Source organism: Mobula birostris, chromosome 22, assembly GCF_030028105.1.
Source record: "Mobula birostris isolate sMobBir1 chromosome 22, sMobBir1.hap1, whole genome shotgun sequence".
In the NCBI taxonomy this organism is placed as follows: Eukaryota; Metazoa; Chordata; class Chondrichthyes; order Myliobatiformes; family Myliobatidae; genus Mobula; species Mobula birostris.
This window is the reverse complement of record NC_092391.1, coordinates 45824257-45842870: the sequence shown is the minus strand read 5'-3', so window position 1 is coordinate 45842870 and position 18614 is coordinate 45824257. Positions and strand designations below refer to the sequence as shown.

At 40.0% G+C, this 18614-nt stretch overlaps 1 protein-coding gene across 9 annotated transcripts in view; it reads right to left on the bottom strand.

Moving 5' to 3' along the window:
• exd3 (exonuclease 3'-5' domain containing 3) overlaps positions 1-18614 on the bottom strand; it is a 177197-nt gene that overhangs the window by 150423 nt on the left and 8160 nt on the right. For 3 of the 9 annotated variants that reach the window (XM_072240622.1, XM_072240625.1, XM_072240617.1), the window contains exons 1-2: positions 10167-10891; positions 314-378 (exon numbers count right to left, since the gene is read on the bottom strand). In XM_072240622.1, coding sequence (XP_072096723.1) covers positions 314-378; positions 10167-10269 — 168 coding nt within the window. In that variant the 5' untranslated portion in view covers positions 10270-10891. Of the gene's footprint in view, positions 1-313; positions 379-10166; positions 10892-12286; positions 13731-16932; positions 17109-18614 lie in introns of those variants that run through there. The other 6 variants (XM_072240618.1, XM_072240621.1, XM_072240619.1 and 3 more) reach the window with 4 other exon arrangements.

Below are 18614 nucleotides of genomic sequence, written 5' to 3'. Positions count from 1 at the left end.
AAAGTGATCAGTTCAAAGCATACAAGATTACTCAAATCAGTTCCAAAAACACAATGCAATGTGAGTTAAGGAAAGGAACTGAGCCATTAAATCAAAATGGTTAGTGGTTTTCATAGTTTTGCATCATTGCTCCTTTTCTGAAGTTTTCTCCTGTTCCTAACTCCACCCTCTGCCTAAATTACAATTTCCAGTGCAAACCTACTTCATACAATCAACACAAACTTACATGAATAATGCTCCCCCATGTTTTGCTGCAGACACACACTGCATAAATCCAAGGCCTATTGTAAGGTTCTATCAATAGGGGGCTTACCTCATGAATCTCCTTCTTTGTCCAGTGTGCTTGCAGGATGCGAAGCAAGTGAAGAGGCTCCAGGCCTGGGGAGAAATAGATTAATTGCTTGTGACAGGATGCACTTGAGACATTGTAGTATTGTTACTAAGCATAGAATGGGCACTTTGTGTCACCTTGAAAACTGCTAACTTTCGAGCTGTCACTCAAGATTAGTGGCCAAATCCCGTTCACAATCTAAACAAACCTCCAACAAACATCACGATTGGATGATTTTATTAATCCTTGTTGGGGCTGCAGGACTGTCACTGCTCAGTAATGCTAGAGGTGCACTGTCTAACACTATTAAACAAACTGCCACACTACACAGCAGATCTGTGTGTTAAGTACAGCAACGAAAAGACAAAGAGAGCTAACATTTCTGAAGAGGGGCCAGTCTGTGCAGTAGGATATGAGGCTCAACTTGTTTAGTCAGTTTCTTATTTAACATTATTTCTCATCCACGCTGCCAGTTAACTTTCACCTTGCCCCTACTCATCATCACTCACTTCCTGCTGGAGAGTGATGTCATTTGAATGGTTTCAGTCGTAGATTCATAGAATCGTGGAGCTCAGAAGCAGGCTTGGCAGCCTGACTCCACCATGATCGAGTTGCAGACCTATTCTAGTCTCACTTTCTTGCATTTGGCCCACATCTTTCTATTCTTTTCCCATCCTGTGGGAGTCAGAACGTGTGGTTATACTTGGGCGCGTTAGTTGCTAACATAAATGGTGCATTTTCACTAGTATGTTTCAATGTACGTGTGATACATAAATTTGAATCTGAATCTAAGCATCCATCCAAATGCTTTGTGAACACTGTAACTGTATCCATCCCTACCACATCATATACCCACTACCCTCTGTGTGGGAAAAAAATTGTCCCTCACACTGTCCTTAAATATTTCTCCTCTCACCTAAACTTATTAGAACATCCAATCAAGAGGAAGGAAGCACATTTAAGGTTCAGGAAGCAAGGATCAGACAGGGCTCTAGGGAATTATAAGGCAGTCAGGAAGGAGCTTAAAAAGGGACTTAGGAAAGTGAGAAGGGACCTGAGAAGGCTTTGGTGAACAGCATTAAGGAAAAAGCCCAAAGGCATACTACAAGTATGTGATGAACAGGAAGATGACTAGAGTGAGGGTAGAACTGATCAGAGATAAAAGAAGACATGCTTACTGTCAGAGAAGGTAGGGGAGGTCCTTATGAATACTTTGCTTCTGTATTCACCAGTGACAAGAGAGGATTCCTAGATAGGATTTACGAGCATTTGGAGAGTAAAATCTGATTTGTGAGCGGTAAACTCATGCCTCCCAAGCTTGAATGAACCAATCACAAAGGTCGCAGTGTCATTCCCTGCAACTGTTTACAAACTTCTAGTCAGAAAAAACAACCCTCCATCACTTTCCTCTTCCTCCTATCAACCGGCCAATCTGGATCCAGTTGCCAAAACATCAGATATCCAATGTACCCCAAGTTTCTAGACCACCCTAGCATACGGCTCCTTGCTATAGTCCGTGTATACCATGCCTACATTCTTGTTGTCATCAATTTTCTTAGTAACCTTCTTAAAACCACAGGCAGATTTCTGAGGCAGGATTTCTTAAGCAGAGTCAACACAACCTCTCGTGTTAGCGTCTTTCTCTGAGAAGTTTCTTCCTTCCCAACACCCTTCTTCCCTCTTCTCTACACCTTCTATCTTTACCATCACAAAATCTTCCAACCCTTCTGCCCTTCACACCTCCCTTCTTCAGCTCATCCACTTCTTGCCAAACCATCCTACCATGTAAAATGTTTTCTGAACCTACCCCTCCCTCTCATCCCTCCAATGTAACTTCACCACTTTCACCAACCCTCTTCCTAAACCCCATTCTTTCTTTCTCCCCTCATTCATTTTCCCTGTCATTCTCTTTCATTCATCTCTACGTCCTGCTTTACTGAACCAAACAAAAGAACTCAAATTCTATCCAGAGAATTAAAATTCAATAGTTAAATAAATATCCAATAAGCAATATTTCAGAACAATGGTAATGAAGCTCTCAGATCATCATGTTCCTCACAAACATTTGTTTGTGAACCTTTTCTGCTCTAACCATTATGTGTCTCCAGATTCATAGAAAGATAGTTGGTTATTCGGTGCTCCCTGACATGGCCCTCCAAATCACTGTTAAGAAGGAGTTATGGACTGACAAACATACAGTAATAAAAAAAGAGAATGAAAAGATTTACCAGAATAACATGTACCAGATTTACCAGATAAGGGCCTTACTTAGCTGCAACCATGCAGACACTGGAGTTGTTCTCTTCTTAACAGGGAAGGTGACGCTGTAGTTGCTCAAAATTATGAGAGGCTTTAACAGAGTTAACAGGAAGAACTTTTTAGTTGCAGAGGGTAGGTAACCAACAGACACATTTGAAATGATTAATAAAAGCAATATAGATTTTGAGTTTTTCTTTATGCCCAGCATGCAAAGATATAGAACGTTACCAGAAAAGACAGCGCAAACAGCTTTGATGGCAATAGACAATAAGTGCAGGAGTAGGTCATTCGGCCCTTCGAGCCAGCACCGCCATTCGCTGTGATCATGGCTGATCATCCACAATCAGTATCCAGTTCCTGCCTTAACCCCATAACCTTTGATTCCGCTATCTTTAAGAGCTCTATCCATCTCTTTCTTGAAAGCATCCAGAGACTTGGCCTCCACAGCGTTCTGGGGCACAGCATTCCATATACCCACCACTCTTTGGGTGAAAAAGTTTTTCCTCAACTCCGTTCTAAATGGCCTACTGCTTATTCTTAAACTGTGGCCTCTGGTTCTGGACTCACCCATCAGCGGGAACATGCTTCCTGCCTCCAGCATGTCCAATCCCTTAATAATCTTATATGTTTCAATAAGATCCCCTCTCAGCCTTCTAAATTCCAGAGTATACAAGCCCAGTTGCTCCAATCTTTCGACATATGACAGTCCCGTCATCCCGGGAATTAACCTTGTGAACCTACGCTGCACTCCCTCAACAGCAAGAATGTCCTTCCTCAAATTTGGAGACCAAAACTGCACACAGTACTCCAGGTGTGGTCTCACCAGGACCCTGTACAGCTGCAGAAGGACCTCTTTGCTCTTATACTCAATTCCCCTTGTTATGAAGGCCAGCATGCCATTAGCTTTCTTCACTGCCTGCTGTACTTGCATGCTTGCTTTCAGTGACTGACGTACAAGAACACCTAGATCTCGTTGTGCTTCCCCTTTTCCTAACTTGACTCCATTTAGATAATAATCTCCCTTCCCGTTCTTACCACCAAAGTGGATAACCTCCTATTTATCCACATTAAACTGCATCTGCCCAATCACCCTGCATTCTCATAACATCCTCCTCACATTTCACACTGCCACCCAGCTTTGTGTCATCAGCAAATTTGCTAATGTTACTTTTAATTCTCTCATCTAAATCATTAATATATATTGTAAACAGCTGCGGTCCCAGCACTGAACCCTGCGGTACCCTACTGGTCACGGCCTGCCATTCCGAAAGGGACCCATTAATCGCTACTCTTTGTTTTCTGTCAGCCAGCCAATTTTCAATTCATGTCAGTACTCTGCCCCCAATACCATGTGCCCTAATTTTGCCCACTAACCTCCTATGTGGGACTTCATCAAAGGCTTTCTGAAAGTCCAGGTACACCACATCCACTGGCTCTCCCTTGTCCATTTTTATAGTTACATCCTCAAAAAATTCCAGAAGATCAATCAAGCACGATTTCCCCTTCATAAATCCATGCTGACTTGGACCAATCCTGTTACTGCTATCCAGATGTGTCGTAATTTCATCTTTTATAATTGACTCCAGCATCTTTCCCACCACTGACCTCAGGCTAACCGGTCTATAATTCCCTGTTTTCTCTCTTCCTCCCTTCTTGAAGAGAGGGACAACATTAGCCACCCTCCAATCCACAGGAACTGATCCTGAATCTATAGAACATTGGAAAATGATTACCAATGCATCCATGATTTCTAAAGCCACCTCCTTAAGTACCCTGGGATGCAGACCATCAGGTCCCGGGGACTTATCAGCCTTCAGATCCAACAGCCTATCCAACACCATTTCCTGCCTAATATAAATTTCCTTCAGTTCATCCATTACCCTAGGTCCTTTGGCCACTATTACATCTGGGAGATTGTTTGTGTCTTCCCTAGTGAAGACAGATCCAAAGTACCTGTTCAACTCGTCTGCCATTTCCTTATTCCCCATAATAAATTCACTCGCTTCTGTCTTCAAGGGCCCAATTTTGGTTTTAACTATTTTTTTTCTTTTTCACCTACCTAAAGCAGCTTTTACTATCCTCCTTTATATTCTTGGCTAGTTTACCTTCGTACCTCATTTTTTCTCCGCGTATTGCCTTTTTAGTTACCTTCTGTTGCTCTTTAAAAGTTTCCCAATCCACCGGCTTCCCACTCGTCTTTGCTATGTTATACTTCTCTTTTATTTTTACACTGTCCATTACTTTCCTTGTCAGCCACGGCCTCCCCTTACTCCCCTTAGGATCTTTCTTCCTCTTTGGAATGAACTGATCCTGCACCTTCCGCATTAGTCCCACAAACACTTGCCATTGCTGTTCCACTGTCATCCCTGCTAGGGTATTGTTCCATTGAACTTTGGCCAGCTCCTCCCTCATAGCACCACAGTTCCCTTTGTTCAACTGTAATACTGACACTTCTGAGTTTCCCTTCTCCCTCTCAAATTGTAGATTAAAACTTATCATATTATGGTTACCTCCTGCTAATGGCTCCTTTACCTCGAAGTCCCTGATCGAATCCGGTTCATTGCACAACACTAAATCCAGAATTGTGTTCTCTCTGGTAGGCTCTAGTACAAGCTGTTCTAAGAATCCATCACTTACAAACTAAAAACCGAAAAAGCATTTTAGTTCAACATGATGAGCAACTGCCTTCTCAAAATAAATTAGTGATGATTAACAACTGCTGGCCTTGCTAACAATTGCCACACTTTGTAAAATGAATAAGTAAGTAGAATAGGATAGTTGCGAGCTCTGGGAATGGATCAGGGGAGGGGAACAGCTCTTTCATAGAGTGGACTTGCCACAATGTGTTGAATGGCCTGTAGTGTCCCCCCAGCCTGCTGCAACATTCAATAAGCAAGCTAAACTGACTGCTACCTCAACTCTGGATTCCCATCTACCCACAATGATCTTTCATCCCTTCTTTTCAACCACTTATCTGATCCTGTCTTAAACATGTTCACTGTCATTTGAAGAAATTGGCTTTCAGACTCGCAACTGAAAAAAATTATACCTTAACTCTCTTTTAAATGGGTGATGGCACCACTATATTGTGCTGAGAAAGGAAACAAGAATAGAAATTGAAAGATGCTTTGAATAAATAAGCGGTGTTTTACAGTGAAGCTTTAAACAAGGAAATAGAAGTATTTGCCTTTGCTACAGTACTTGACTGCCCTCAGCTGGTAGTGACAGGATATCCACTACTTCTGTATAAATTGTCTGGACCATTATACAGAGGGCAATCACCCTGTACTGTGTCTGTGAACAGCTGCAGGATATCTACAACATATACCACATGGATGAGTTTGGAACCTTTATCGTTTTTCGTATTTACAAGTGACTTGGATGAGAACTTAGGTGTTATGAATAGCAAGTTTGCTGACGACACAAAAATTGATGGAGTTGTAGACAGTGAAAACAGCTCTCTAAGGAAACAATGGGAATAGATCAACTGGAAAGTTGGCAGCATGGTGGAAGAAAGAAATTTATTATTATGTATTTATTTAGAGATATAGTATGGTAACAGGCCATTCTGGCCAAATGAGCCTGCTCCACCCAATTACACCCATGTGACAAATTAACCTACTAACCCCGACATCTTCGAAATGTGGGAGGAAACCGGAGCACCTGGAACAAACCCATGCGGTCATGGGGAGAACATAAAAACTACTTAGAGATAGCAGTAAAATTGAACCTGGGTCGCTGGCACTGTAACAGCATTACACTAACTACTATGCCACTGTGTCACCCAGATTAAAAGAATTTAATCCTAACAAGAGTGAGGTAGTGCAGCTTGGGAAGTCAAATTTTCGTAGGACACATAGTGTAAGTGGCACAGACCTCAGGTGTATTGATGTACAGAGAGACCTTAGAGTGCAAGTCCAACTCTCCCTGAAAGTGGCAATACCAAGTGGATATGGAACAAAAAAAACATTCGATCTGCTTGCCTTCATATGCTGAGGCATCAAGCATAAGAGTTGAAATGTCACATTAAGGTTGTACAAAATATTGGTTACACCACTATTAAGAGTACTGTTAACAGTTCTGGTCGCCACACTACAGGAAGGATGTGACAGCAATCGAGACTGCAGAAGGGATTTATCAGGATATTGCTTGGAATGGCTGTGGTTATGAGGAGATTGGATAGACTAGGTTTATTCTCAGCGGAATTTTATTTTAATTTTCATCCCTGGAACCAATACAGAACCAACCAAAACTGGGAGACTTCCCTTCATCTGCTGACAGAATATGCAGCAAATTTGTAAAAAAATGTTACTGGGACTGAAAGATTGTCATCTGAGAAAAGAATGAAAAAGGTCGGGTTTTTGTTGAAACAGAGGCTGAAGGGTAGCTTAACCAAAGTGTATAAAATTATAAGAACTTTAATAGGGAGGACCTATATCCTTTAGCAGAGAAATCAAAAACCAGAGACAGGACAGATTTAAAGTAATCTTTTTCATCTGGTGAACGGTAGGTTACTAGTACTCATTGTGTGAAAGGAGATGGTAAAAACAGAAGTACTCGTCATGTTTAAACAGTACCTGAAAGATTATGCCCTGTTAGATAACAGAACCAGGCTGGATGGTGGAATTGGACTGGAACTTATTTATTTTTTAAACAAACTGGTGGGCTGAATGTGTCATAACTTTATGATTCTTTGTCCACACTCACATGACTGTGACAGTAGTTTTCATTCTATAGAAATGCCACTCAACCTGTGTTCTTGCAAGAGGCTGTTCCAGCTTTAAATAGAAACTATCAATCTTCCAATCCAACTCTGGTGGTCATCAGGCAGTGTCAGCATATAGGTAATCAACTGCTAAAGAACAGGGCAGGTGCTCAGAACAGACTCATGGACACAGTGGAAAGGGGCTCTGACTCATTTCAAGTCATTTGAGGTGCTTAGATTGTGGTTCGTGCTATGATTTAGTCCCCAATGGCTTAATTATTTAGCAATATCTGAATTTTATCCTTACTGTGCTTAGTATTAAGAGTTTAGCATTCCAAACAGAAGGGAAAGTCAGAGAGTATGCTACATGAGTATGCAAAATAAGCCAATATTAAAGTGAGCCAGAAGCCATAGCTGCACTCGTAGAGAATGCAGATGGTGGGAAGACAGAACTACATGATGTGATATTTGCAGTTTGTTGTCTTTTGTCACATTAGGCGTGGAGTTTAGGAAACAATGTCGCCTAACGGCGACTCCTTTGTTTGCATCTTCGGAAACAGCTCTATAATATCTTAATTTTTCCCTTTCAGGGTCCTTTTGAAGACACTGACCTGGAGTTGCACTCTGACTTCGGTTCTTTGCAGGAATGGAACCTGCTCTCGGGATCTCACGACTGGCCGTTATTTGATATACCAAGGATACGGCCTTCAGAGTTTCCGGATTTCGTGGCTCTGGAGGTAGACGGACTCGAGGTTGTGGCCTCTGCAGGAAATCGGTGTGTTGTGGGAGACAGATCTCTGGCTGTGTGCCCAGAGACCCGAGTTCTTTGGGCACAGAGCTCAGAAAAGGCGACAGAACAGACTTTTAATATCAGAAGTCAGTGAGTTGCTTGTTATGTCTCCCCTCTCGCTGTGCAACAGAGACACCCCTTTTTCCCTTATAGTGGGGGGTAGAGGGAGGAGAGAGAGTGAGAGTGAGAGTGAGAGAGAGAGAGAGAGAGAGAGAGAATGCGCGCCTGTGGTATGTTGAATTACTGGGTGAACAAGTAGTCTTTGGGGTATTGCAAGTCTGTGTCTTTATTGATGCTTTGCTGCACGCTTGAGTGCTCGGTGGAGGGTGCTGATGCTTTTTTTTGCTGGTGGGGGAGGGGGGATTGTTGCTTTGCTGCTGCTTACATGTGGGGGAGCTGTAGGGGGGCTTTGGGGTTCCAACATTTAACTGTCATTCATTCTTTGGGACTCCTCAGTTTTCCTGGGTGGTTGCAAAGAAAAAGAATTTCAGGATGTATATTGTATACATTTCTCTGACATTAAATGTACCTTTGAAACCTTAGTTGAATGCCCAATGTTTTTTGGAACAGCCTAATGAACAGTCTTTCATTAATCCTGTAATGGTTATTATTCTATTATGGATTTATTGAGTATGCCCGCAAGATTTTTGTATCATTGGGCACTCTTCCAGGGAAGGTGGGACCTGTACAGATGGGTCGGTTTACACCTGAACTGGAGGGAGACTAATATCCTAGTGGGAAAGCTTATTAATACTGCATGGTGGAGTTTAACTAGAGTTGCAGGGGGATGGGAACCAGAGTGCCAGAACAGTTAGCAGAGGGGTTATGGAGGCAGATGTTGGTAAAACTTTAGACAAACTTAGGAATCAAAAGGTTAAGCATGGTGCGACTAGTGTCCTGAGCTGCATATATTTCAATGCAAGAAGTATCATAGCAAAGGCAGATGACAGTGCTGAAGATGAGGTAGCTGGCTTACCAACAGAGGTAATGTGTAGCGAGGAGAGGCTGTTGATAGGGCAAAATTGCATTCAACTGGATGAGTTGCAACATAAAAGGCAGCCAAAATTGAGAAGGGTGAATACAGGACTGCAGGTATTGTATCGGAATGTGTGCAGTATTAGGAATAAGGCAGGTGAACTTGTAGCACAGTTGCAGATTGGCATGTATGATGTTGTAGGCATCACTGAACCATGGCTGAAAGAAAATTATAGCTGGAAGCTTAATGTCCAAGGACACACATTGCATCGAAAGGACAGGCAAGAAGGCAGATGGGGCAGCGTTGCTCTGTTGGTAAAAAATGAAATTGAATCATGAGAAAGAGGTGACATAGAGGGTCGGAATGTGTGGAATCACAGTGGATAGAGCTAAGGAACTGAAAGAGTAAAAAGATCCTCATGGGAGTTGAATTTGGATCCCCAAACAGTAGTAAGGATATGGTCTACAATAGTGGTCACCAACCTTTTTAAGCCCAAGATCCCCTACCTCGACCTTAGTGAAAGGCAAGATCTACCTACTAAATCGTTTAGAGAAAAAACAGCTCAGATTGTACTGCCAATTTGAGGCCTTTTATTTGGGCTAATTGTATTTGAATTACACAAAATACTTTTGTCAAACTTTCAAATTAATTCAAACAAGAAAACACTGTAACTAGCATATCTTTCTTTAAGAATATTACAATACTTCACATCGTTAATTCTAAGTTTCATTATTTAATTTTATTTCAACATGAAAAATAAATGAATAAAAATTAACGATTGCACTCAGTGTGATGACTGGGGCTGAATACTTATTGCTAGTTCCCTGAAATTTGGCTCATAACTACAGACAGCCAGTCTGAGACAGTCTGTGATGTGTCTGTCAGTAAGGCAGCTCCTGTACCTAGATTTAATAATTTTTCATCTGTAAAAATGCAATTTCACATACACAAGTTGACCCAAAGTAGGCACTGACTTTTAGTGCTATAAAACCAACGCACACACTGCGCAGTGCTGGGGCCTTATCAGTAGTAATTGCTACCAGTTTATGAGTGGGGTTGTCATTTTCACAGACATATTTTTTAAACTCATTGTAAATGTCCTCACCTCTCATTCTCTCCTTTAATTGCAAAAGAGTGGGGAAGTCCTCTTTTGTTGTAAAATCCTGGAAAGCCATTCTGACAAATACAACAAGCTGAGCTGTTTGCATTACATCCAGGGATTCATCGAATTGTAGTGAAGAATATCCACGTCCTCTGACAGTGACTCTACCCTCCTTGTCACTGTTGCAGGGTCAAGCGGTATATTATGTATTGCGGTTGTGATGTCATTTTTGTTTTTAAAGTCATTAAAAACAGTCTCTGCGGTAATGGCCATTGCTTCCTTAAATAAATTGCCATCTGTAAAAGCCTTCTTGTGTTTAGCCAGAAGGTGACTTACACGAAATGATGCTTCAATAGCAGTCTTATTTTGAGTAGCATGTTTTGTGAAAAATGGTTGTTGGCCCTTCAACCCTGATTTCAGCTCAACTTTCCTGGCACGAATTGCGCTCTTTGGGGGGTAGGTGTCTTTAAATTTCTGGTGGTTGGTGTTGTGGTGCCGCTCCAGATTCCCTCTTTTAGTCAGTGCTTGTGTTTGGTGGCACAACATGCATACACACTTGTCTTTCACCAAGGTAAATAGAAATTCCTCTTCCCATTCTGGATGGAAATTGTACGTTTTCGCCTTCTTTTGTGGAGTCTCCGCCATGCTACCAGGATATCATGAGCGAGTGCCGTATATTGATGTTTGCGACAGTCTGTACTCTTACCCAGTGGTCCCTAACCTCCGGGCCGCGAAGAATGCAGCGGTACAGCGGTGGCCAGAACGCACCCAGCACATCTTCAAGAAAAAAAGCCAAAATAAACAAGCTAATTAATTAGGTGCCACCCGGCACGTAAATGTCGGCCCAGATCAGAGGCGACGCAATCAGCAATCGCCTCTGATCTGGGCCGATATTTACATGCCGGGCGGCACCTAATTAATTAGCTTGCTTATTTCAGTTTTTTTCTTAAAGATGTGCTGGGTGCATTCCGACTACCGCTGTACCGCTGCATTCTTCGCGGCCCGGTGGTTGGGGACCACTGCGAATCTAATTTAATTGATCACTTTGATGCAGCACATGCTGCGCTGAAAATGCAGTTCATGGCGGGGGTGCTATACACATGCGCACTGGGCAGAAAGAACGGAACTAAAACCCCGCAACCCGGAAACAATCTCTCTTTACAAACAGCTTTGTAGCAAAAGTATTGCTATATTACCATTATCCTAATTAGTATTACTTATTTTTATAATGCTCAGATTACAACAGTATTTGTGTATTTATTTTTGATTTTTTCGGGATCTACTGGGAAAGTCTCAAAGATCGACCGATCGAATACGATCGACGGGTTGGCGACCCCTAGTCTACAAAGTACAATGAGAGATAGAAAATGCATGCTAAAGGGCACTGTTACAATCGTCATGTAGGATTTCAATATGCAAGTAGATTGGGAAAAGTCAAGTTGGTGCTGGACTCCAGGAGGTGGAATTTTCTAGAGTGCCTACAAGATAGCTTTTTAGAACAGCTTGTGGTTGAATCCACTAGGGGATCAGCTATTCTGAATTGGGTGTTGTACAATGAACCAGAATTGTTTAGAACTAGGTAAAAGAACTCTCAGGAGCATGTGATCATAGTACGATTGAATTCACCCTGAAATTTGAGAAGGAGAAGTTAAAGTCAGATGAATCAGGGAATTACAGAGGCATGAGAGAGGAGATGGCCAGAATTGCCTGGAAAAGAATACTGACAGGGATTATCGCACATCAGCAATGGCTGGAATTGCTGGAAGCAATTCAAAAGGCACAGGATATATACATCCCAAAGAGGAAGAAGTATTCTATGTTACATGCCTCAAGGAGATCTGTGATTTTTTTTTGTGAGAATGATGTAATGGTCTTTTGGAGATCACCTGATGTAATTTTCCCTCGATGTGAGGTCACGTGATGACATGTGCACACGGGTATATAAGGGTAGATCCCCCATGACGCAGTTAGTTTTTAGATTTCCAGCTAGAACGTGCTGTGTCTCCGTTTCTGTTGCGTATTTGTTTTTATGACGCAGTTTCATTTTTAAAACGGAGTGTTGCATTCTATTGCAAGGTACAATATTTCTGGACTGGAAATTTTTGCCAGATGTGCTGATGTACCTTATTCCAGCAGTAGAAGGGGGAGTGAAGACTTTATCGAAGTACAGGACCGAAGGATTGAGAGGAGTCGGTATCGTTCGGCAGCTTAACAAAGGATCGACCGTATTGAGTCTTTGTTGAAGGAGTAGCGGCCTGCATCGAAGATAACTCTTGCCAAAAGGAAAAGAGTTCATTCAAAGGTTTGCTCTCTCTAAAAGAAATTAAGGTCAGTTGTTTTAAACTGTTTAGTTACTGCATCGTGAATCCTGTGGACAGAACCAGCAGGAAAGTCGCATCTATGAAGAAAGCCTTCTCCAGAGAAGTCTCTCCAAATTGAACATATAAATCTGTTGGACTTTCGAATTACCCATTTTAAGAACTATATCTGACTTTATCGCTTTAAGAACTGTTTTTGCATTTAACGCTTTAAAGACCAGTGCCGAGTGACGATTTGTTGAACGGCTGCATAGCGGTTAACTTCTGGTTAAGGTTTTCATTTGTTTTTTATTGTTTATCCGTGATTAATAAATGTTTGGTTATTTTAATATAACCTGTCTTGATTGATATTCATTGTTGCCGGTTACATAACATAATCTGTGGGGGCTCGGCCGGGATGTTCCGATTTTGAGTTTAAGTGCTGGAAATTGCCATTTTGATTTGGAAAGGGGATACACCCAGATTTTTTCGGTTTGATTGGTGTGAGTATTATTCGGCAACAATGGATATTGTCGGGTTTATGGACACACATGACTCGGGGTCTTCAGAGAATGCGTGAAAACCTGAGGTATTGGAGATTGCTAGTAAGTTGGATATTAAAGGAATTACAAAGAATTCCACCAAGGCCTCCAAACAAAGAAAAATCGCCGAGCATTACATTAATTTGAAATTATTTGATGAGGAAGTGTTAGGTAAGTTTCCAATGAGTAATCTGGAAATGCAGTTACATCTAGAACAAATAAAGTTAAAGCAATTAGAAGCTGATTTGGAAAAGAGTCGGTTAGAAGCTGTAAGTAAACAGAAGGAATTCGAGGCTAGGGAGGCTATTAAAATAAGGGAATTTGAAGAGAGAGAGGCCCATAAAAAAAGGGAATTTGCAGAAAGAGAAGCTGAAAACCAGAGGAAATTTGAGCTAGAGATGCAGAAATTAAAGTCCGGGAATCAGTCTTCTGGTTCTACGAAACAGTTTATTGCTAGTCGTGAGGTTATTTTGGCTCCTCCATTTAATGAAGCTGAAGTGGACAAATATTTCCAGCATTTCAAAACCGTTGCTCTGAGTTTAAAGTGGCCAAAAGACCAATGGCCAGTGATGTTACAAAGTGTAATTAAAGGCAAGGCACAACAAGTTTATACAGCTTTAAATGCTGATCAAGCACTAATTTATGATATTGTTAAGCAGCATATACTAAAGACATGTGAGATGGTTCCGGAAGCGTATAAAGAAAGATTCAGAAACTTGAAGAAATCAGTGGGAAAAACTTATGTGGAATTTACCTATGAGAAATCTGTGTGTTTTGAGAGATGGGTTTCCTCTAAAAATGTGAATGGGGAGTATAATAAATAAAAAGAGTTGATTTTGCAGGAGGAATTTAAAAGAAGCATTCCTGTTGAAGCGAGAACATACTTAAATGAACAGGACACTGCTACATTGCAGGAGATTGCTGAATTAGCTGATGAGTATGTTTTAATTCACAAGAATAAATTTTCTCCAGTTAAGATTTTCAAAAGGAAAATAGCACAGAGAGTCAAGATAAACCAGAAATTAAACCTGAACTTAGTAAGAAAAGTAAGGATGAAGGGAGACATGTGAAGGAAAGACATTTTGGTATTATTTGTAATTATTGTAAGAAACCTGGACATGTAGTAGCTAATTGCTTTCGATTGAAAAGGAAAGAGAAAGAAGTAGTTCCAGATGCTTGTGCGCAGCATATTGAAAAACCTGTAAAGCCACAGGGTTCAGAAAATACTAATGAAGATGTGTCAAAGTTTGACCAAGTTAAGAAGGGATATGAAACTTTTATAACAGAAGGATTTGTATCCTTGAAAGAAGGATCCAATTCAGTACTAATAAGAATACTTATGGAGATACTGGAGCTTCCCTATCACTAATATTAGACAGTGTGCTAAAGTTTAGTGATGAGTCTGACATTGGTGAGGTAAATTATATAAGAGGAGTTGGGAGTGCCCTTATGCCAGTACATTTACATAGAGTAAATTTAAGGTCAGGATTAGTTACAGGGGTTGTTTAAGTAGGACTACGGTCCCGTTTACCTGTGAATGATGTTTCTCTTTTGTTAGGGAATGATTTAGCAGGTGGACAAGTTTTTCCTGAAGTACATTTGACAATAAATTCAAATTCTGAGGAACCACAGAGGGATTCTAACACAGGTTCTTCCTGTATTGTAACAAGAGCCATGGCTAAAAAGACTGAAGTAAAGGATGAGGTTGTTACCCACGACCGTTCAAATCAAGATTCGAATTTTGAGGATGTATCAGAAATTTTCTTACCTGCATTATTTGATCAGGATTTTGGTGGTAAGTCTGACCAGGAAGATTTGTCTTTATCTCGGAAGGAGATGATAGCAGAGCAGGGTAGAGATCCTGAGATAGTTAAATTAAAAGAACAAGCTCTTCCAGATAGTGAAATTGAAAAAGTGCCAGAAGGAGATTATTTTGAAAAGGAGGTATTAATGAGAAAGTGGAGATCGCCTACAATTCCTGCTAGTGAGGAATGGGAAGTTAATCATCAGGTAGTAGTTCCTAAAATTTACCGAAATGAGATTTTAACTATGGCTCATCGTATTCCTTTGGGTGGTCATTTAGGTGTAAAGAAAACTATGAACAAAGTTTCTAAACATTTTTATTGGTCTAGTTCAAGACAAGATGTGGCATCATACGTGTCAAATTGTGGGTAAACCTAATCAGGTTACTCCAGTGGCCCCACTGCAACCAATTCCAGTATTCAGTGAGCCATTCTCAAAAATCATTGTAGACTGTGTAGGTCCTTCGCCAAAAACTAAAACTGGTCATCAATATTTATTAACTATTATGTGCACAGCACCTAGGTTTCCAGAGGGAGTACCTCTTAGGAATATAACAGCCAAAACTGTGACAAAGGTGCTTATAAAATTCTTTACTTATTTTGGGTTGCCTAAAGAAATACAATCAGATCAAGGTAGTAGTTTTATGTCTGGGTTGTTTCAGCAGATAGTTTATAAACTGGGAGCAAAACAGATTATTTCCTCAGCCTATCATCCAGAATCACAAGGAGCCTTGGAGAGATTTCATTCCACACTAACAACTATGGTTAGGACATAATGTGTGGAAAATGAAAAGGACTGGGATGAAGGTATACATTTACTACTTTTTGTAGTAAGGGAGGCAGTACAGGAATCATTAGGTTTTAGTCCTTTTGAACTTGTGCTTGGACATACAGTTCAAGGACCTTTGGCCTTGTTGAAGGAACAGTGGATTAATAAAGAAGTACATGCCAATTTGCTAGATTATGTTTTAAAATTTAAAGAAAGGTTGTATAAAGCTTGTAGCTTGGCCAAGGAAAATTTAAAATTAGCTCAAGAGAAGATGAAGACTTGGTATGATAAGGAAGCTCGGATGAGGTCATTTAAGCCTGGAGATAAGGTGTTGGTTCTTTTCCCAGTGCAAACGAATCCATTACAAGCCAAATTTCATGGTCCTTATGAGATTAAATCTACGGTAAATAATGTAGATTATGTGGTAAAAACCCCAGATCGGAGAAAGACAACACAACTGTGTCATATAAATATGATAAAACTGTATTATGAGACAGAAGCTGCTACTATGACTGTTGTGGTCAGTAATGAGTCTGATCTTGATAAAAACTTAATGGAGGATTCATCTGAAACTCATTTTAAACCCAATATTATTTCTGCTAGGTTACCAAATTCAAAAATTCTGGAAAATATTGATGAAAAATTAGCTCATTTACAGCCAGAGCAGAGAGAGCAGATGAAACAGTTAATTTTTAAATACAGAGATTTATTTCTAGACGCCTCTAGAAGAACCACCGTAGCTACGCATGATGTAGATGTTGGAGATGCAAAACCCATAAAACAACATCCGTACCGAACAAACAGGGAAAAATGTGAACTTGCTGAACAAGAAATTAAGTATATGTTAGAGAATGATATTATTAGACATTCTAATTCGAATTGGAGTTCACCATGTGTTATGGTGCCTAAGCCAGACCATAGTATTAGGTTTTGTACGGATTACAGAAAGGTGAAAGCTGTGACAAAAACTGAGGCATATCCAATCCCTAGGGTAGATGATTGTGTGGATAATGTTAGACAGGCCAAATTCCTTACAAAAATTGATTTGTTAAAAGGTTATTGGTGTGTTCCATTGACGGATAGAGGTAGAGAGATTTCAGCATTTGTAACCCCATCTGGGTTATATGATATAATGTTCTTCCATTTGGGAAGAATGCACCAGGTACTTTTCAGAGGATGATTAATAGTGTGATTCAGGGATTAAAAGATACAGATGCTTATATTGATGATTTAGTTACAGGAAATAATACGTGGAAAGCACATATTACTGCGGTGGAGAAACTATTTGAGAGACTTTCAAAAACTAACTTAACTATTAACTTAGCTAAAAGTGAATTTGGTCATGCCACAGTGACTTACCTTGTTTATGTTGTGGGTCAGGGAAAATTAGCATCTGTGCAAGCAAAAGTTCAGGCAATTTTAGAAGTACCCACTCCAACTGGTAGAAAATCTCTCAGAAGATTCTTGGGTATGGTAGGATATTACAGAAGATTTTGTAAGGATTTTGCAAACATTGCTCTTCCATTAACTAATCTCTTGAAGAGAAATGAAAAGTTTGTTTGGACAGAGTCTTGTCAGGAGACATTTGATAAATTGAAAACTATAATATGTAGTCAACCTGTACTTAAGTCTCCTGACTTCGAAAAACCATTTTTGTCAGTTGTAGATGCTAGTGATGAAGCTGCAGCTATAGTGTTACTTCAAAGAGATGATGGTGATGAAGTTGATCGTCCGGTAGCTTATTTTTCTAAGAAATTTAATGCCCATCAAAGAAATTATTCAACAATAGAAAAAGAATTGTTATCTCTTGTTTTGGCTTCACAACATTTTGAGGTATATGTTGGTACTACTCATAAACCACTCACAGTTTATACCGATCACAATCTGTTAGTGTTTTTGAGTAAGATGAAAAACAAAAATAGAAGATTATTAAATTGGAGTCCAATGTTACAGGAGTACAGTATTTTGATCACTCATATTAAGGGTAAAGATAATGTGATCACTGATTGTCTAGATGTTAAATGTACAATGAAAATTTGATTTTTTTTATGGAGTGGTATTTTAACATTTGTAACACTCCAACTGTACATTAGTTTGTAATGTTGAATGATAAGAGTGTATATATTGTGTATTTTGTAAATTTTATACCTTTGTATTTTTTTTTTGTAAATTGTTAATTGTTAAAATTTTGTTCTTTAAAAGACCAAAAATTTTTTTCAGAGGGAGGTGTTACATGCCTCAAAGAGATCTGTGATTTTTTTTTGTGAGAATGATGTAATGGTCTTTTGGAGGTCACCTGATGTAATTTTCCCGCCAATGTGAGGTCACGTGATGACATGTGCACATGGGTATATAAGGGTAGACCCCCGATGATGCAGTTAGTTTTTAGTTTTTAGATTTCCAGGTAGAACGTGCTGTGTCTCCATTTCTGTTGCGTATTTGTTTTTATGACACAGTTTCATTTTTAAAATGGAGCGTTGTGTTCTATTGCAAGGTACAATATTTCTGGACTGGAAGTTTTTGCTAGACGTGCTGATGTACCTTATTCCAGCAGTAGAAGGGGGAGTGAAGACTTTATCAAAGTACAGGACCAAAGGATTGAGAGGAGTCGGATGGTTCGGCAGTTTAACAAAGGATCGACCTTGTTGAGTCTTCGTTGAAGGAGTAGTGACCTGCATCGAAGATAACTCTTGCCAAAAGCAAGAGTTGCCAGAGAAGTCTCTCTCAATTGAACGTATAAACCTGTTGGACTTTCAAATTACCCACTTTAAGAACTATATCTGACATTATCGCTTAAGAACTGTTTTCGCATTTAACGCTTTAAGAACCAGTGCCAAGTGACAATTTGTTGAACGGCTGCATAGCGGTTAACTTCTGGTTAAGGTTTTCATTTGTTTTTTATTGTTTATCTGTGTTTAATAAATGTTTGGTTGTTTTTATATAACCTGTCTCGATTGATATTCATTGTTGCCGGTTACGTAACATCTAAAAGAAAGATGATACAATCGTGGCTAAAAAGAGAAGTCAAAGTCAACATAAAA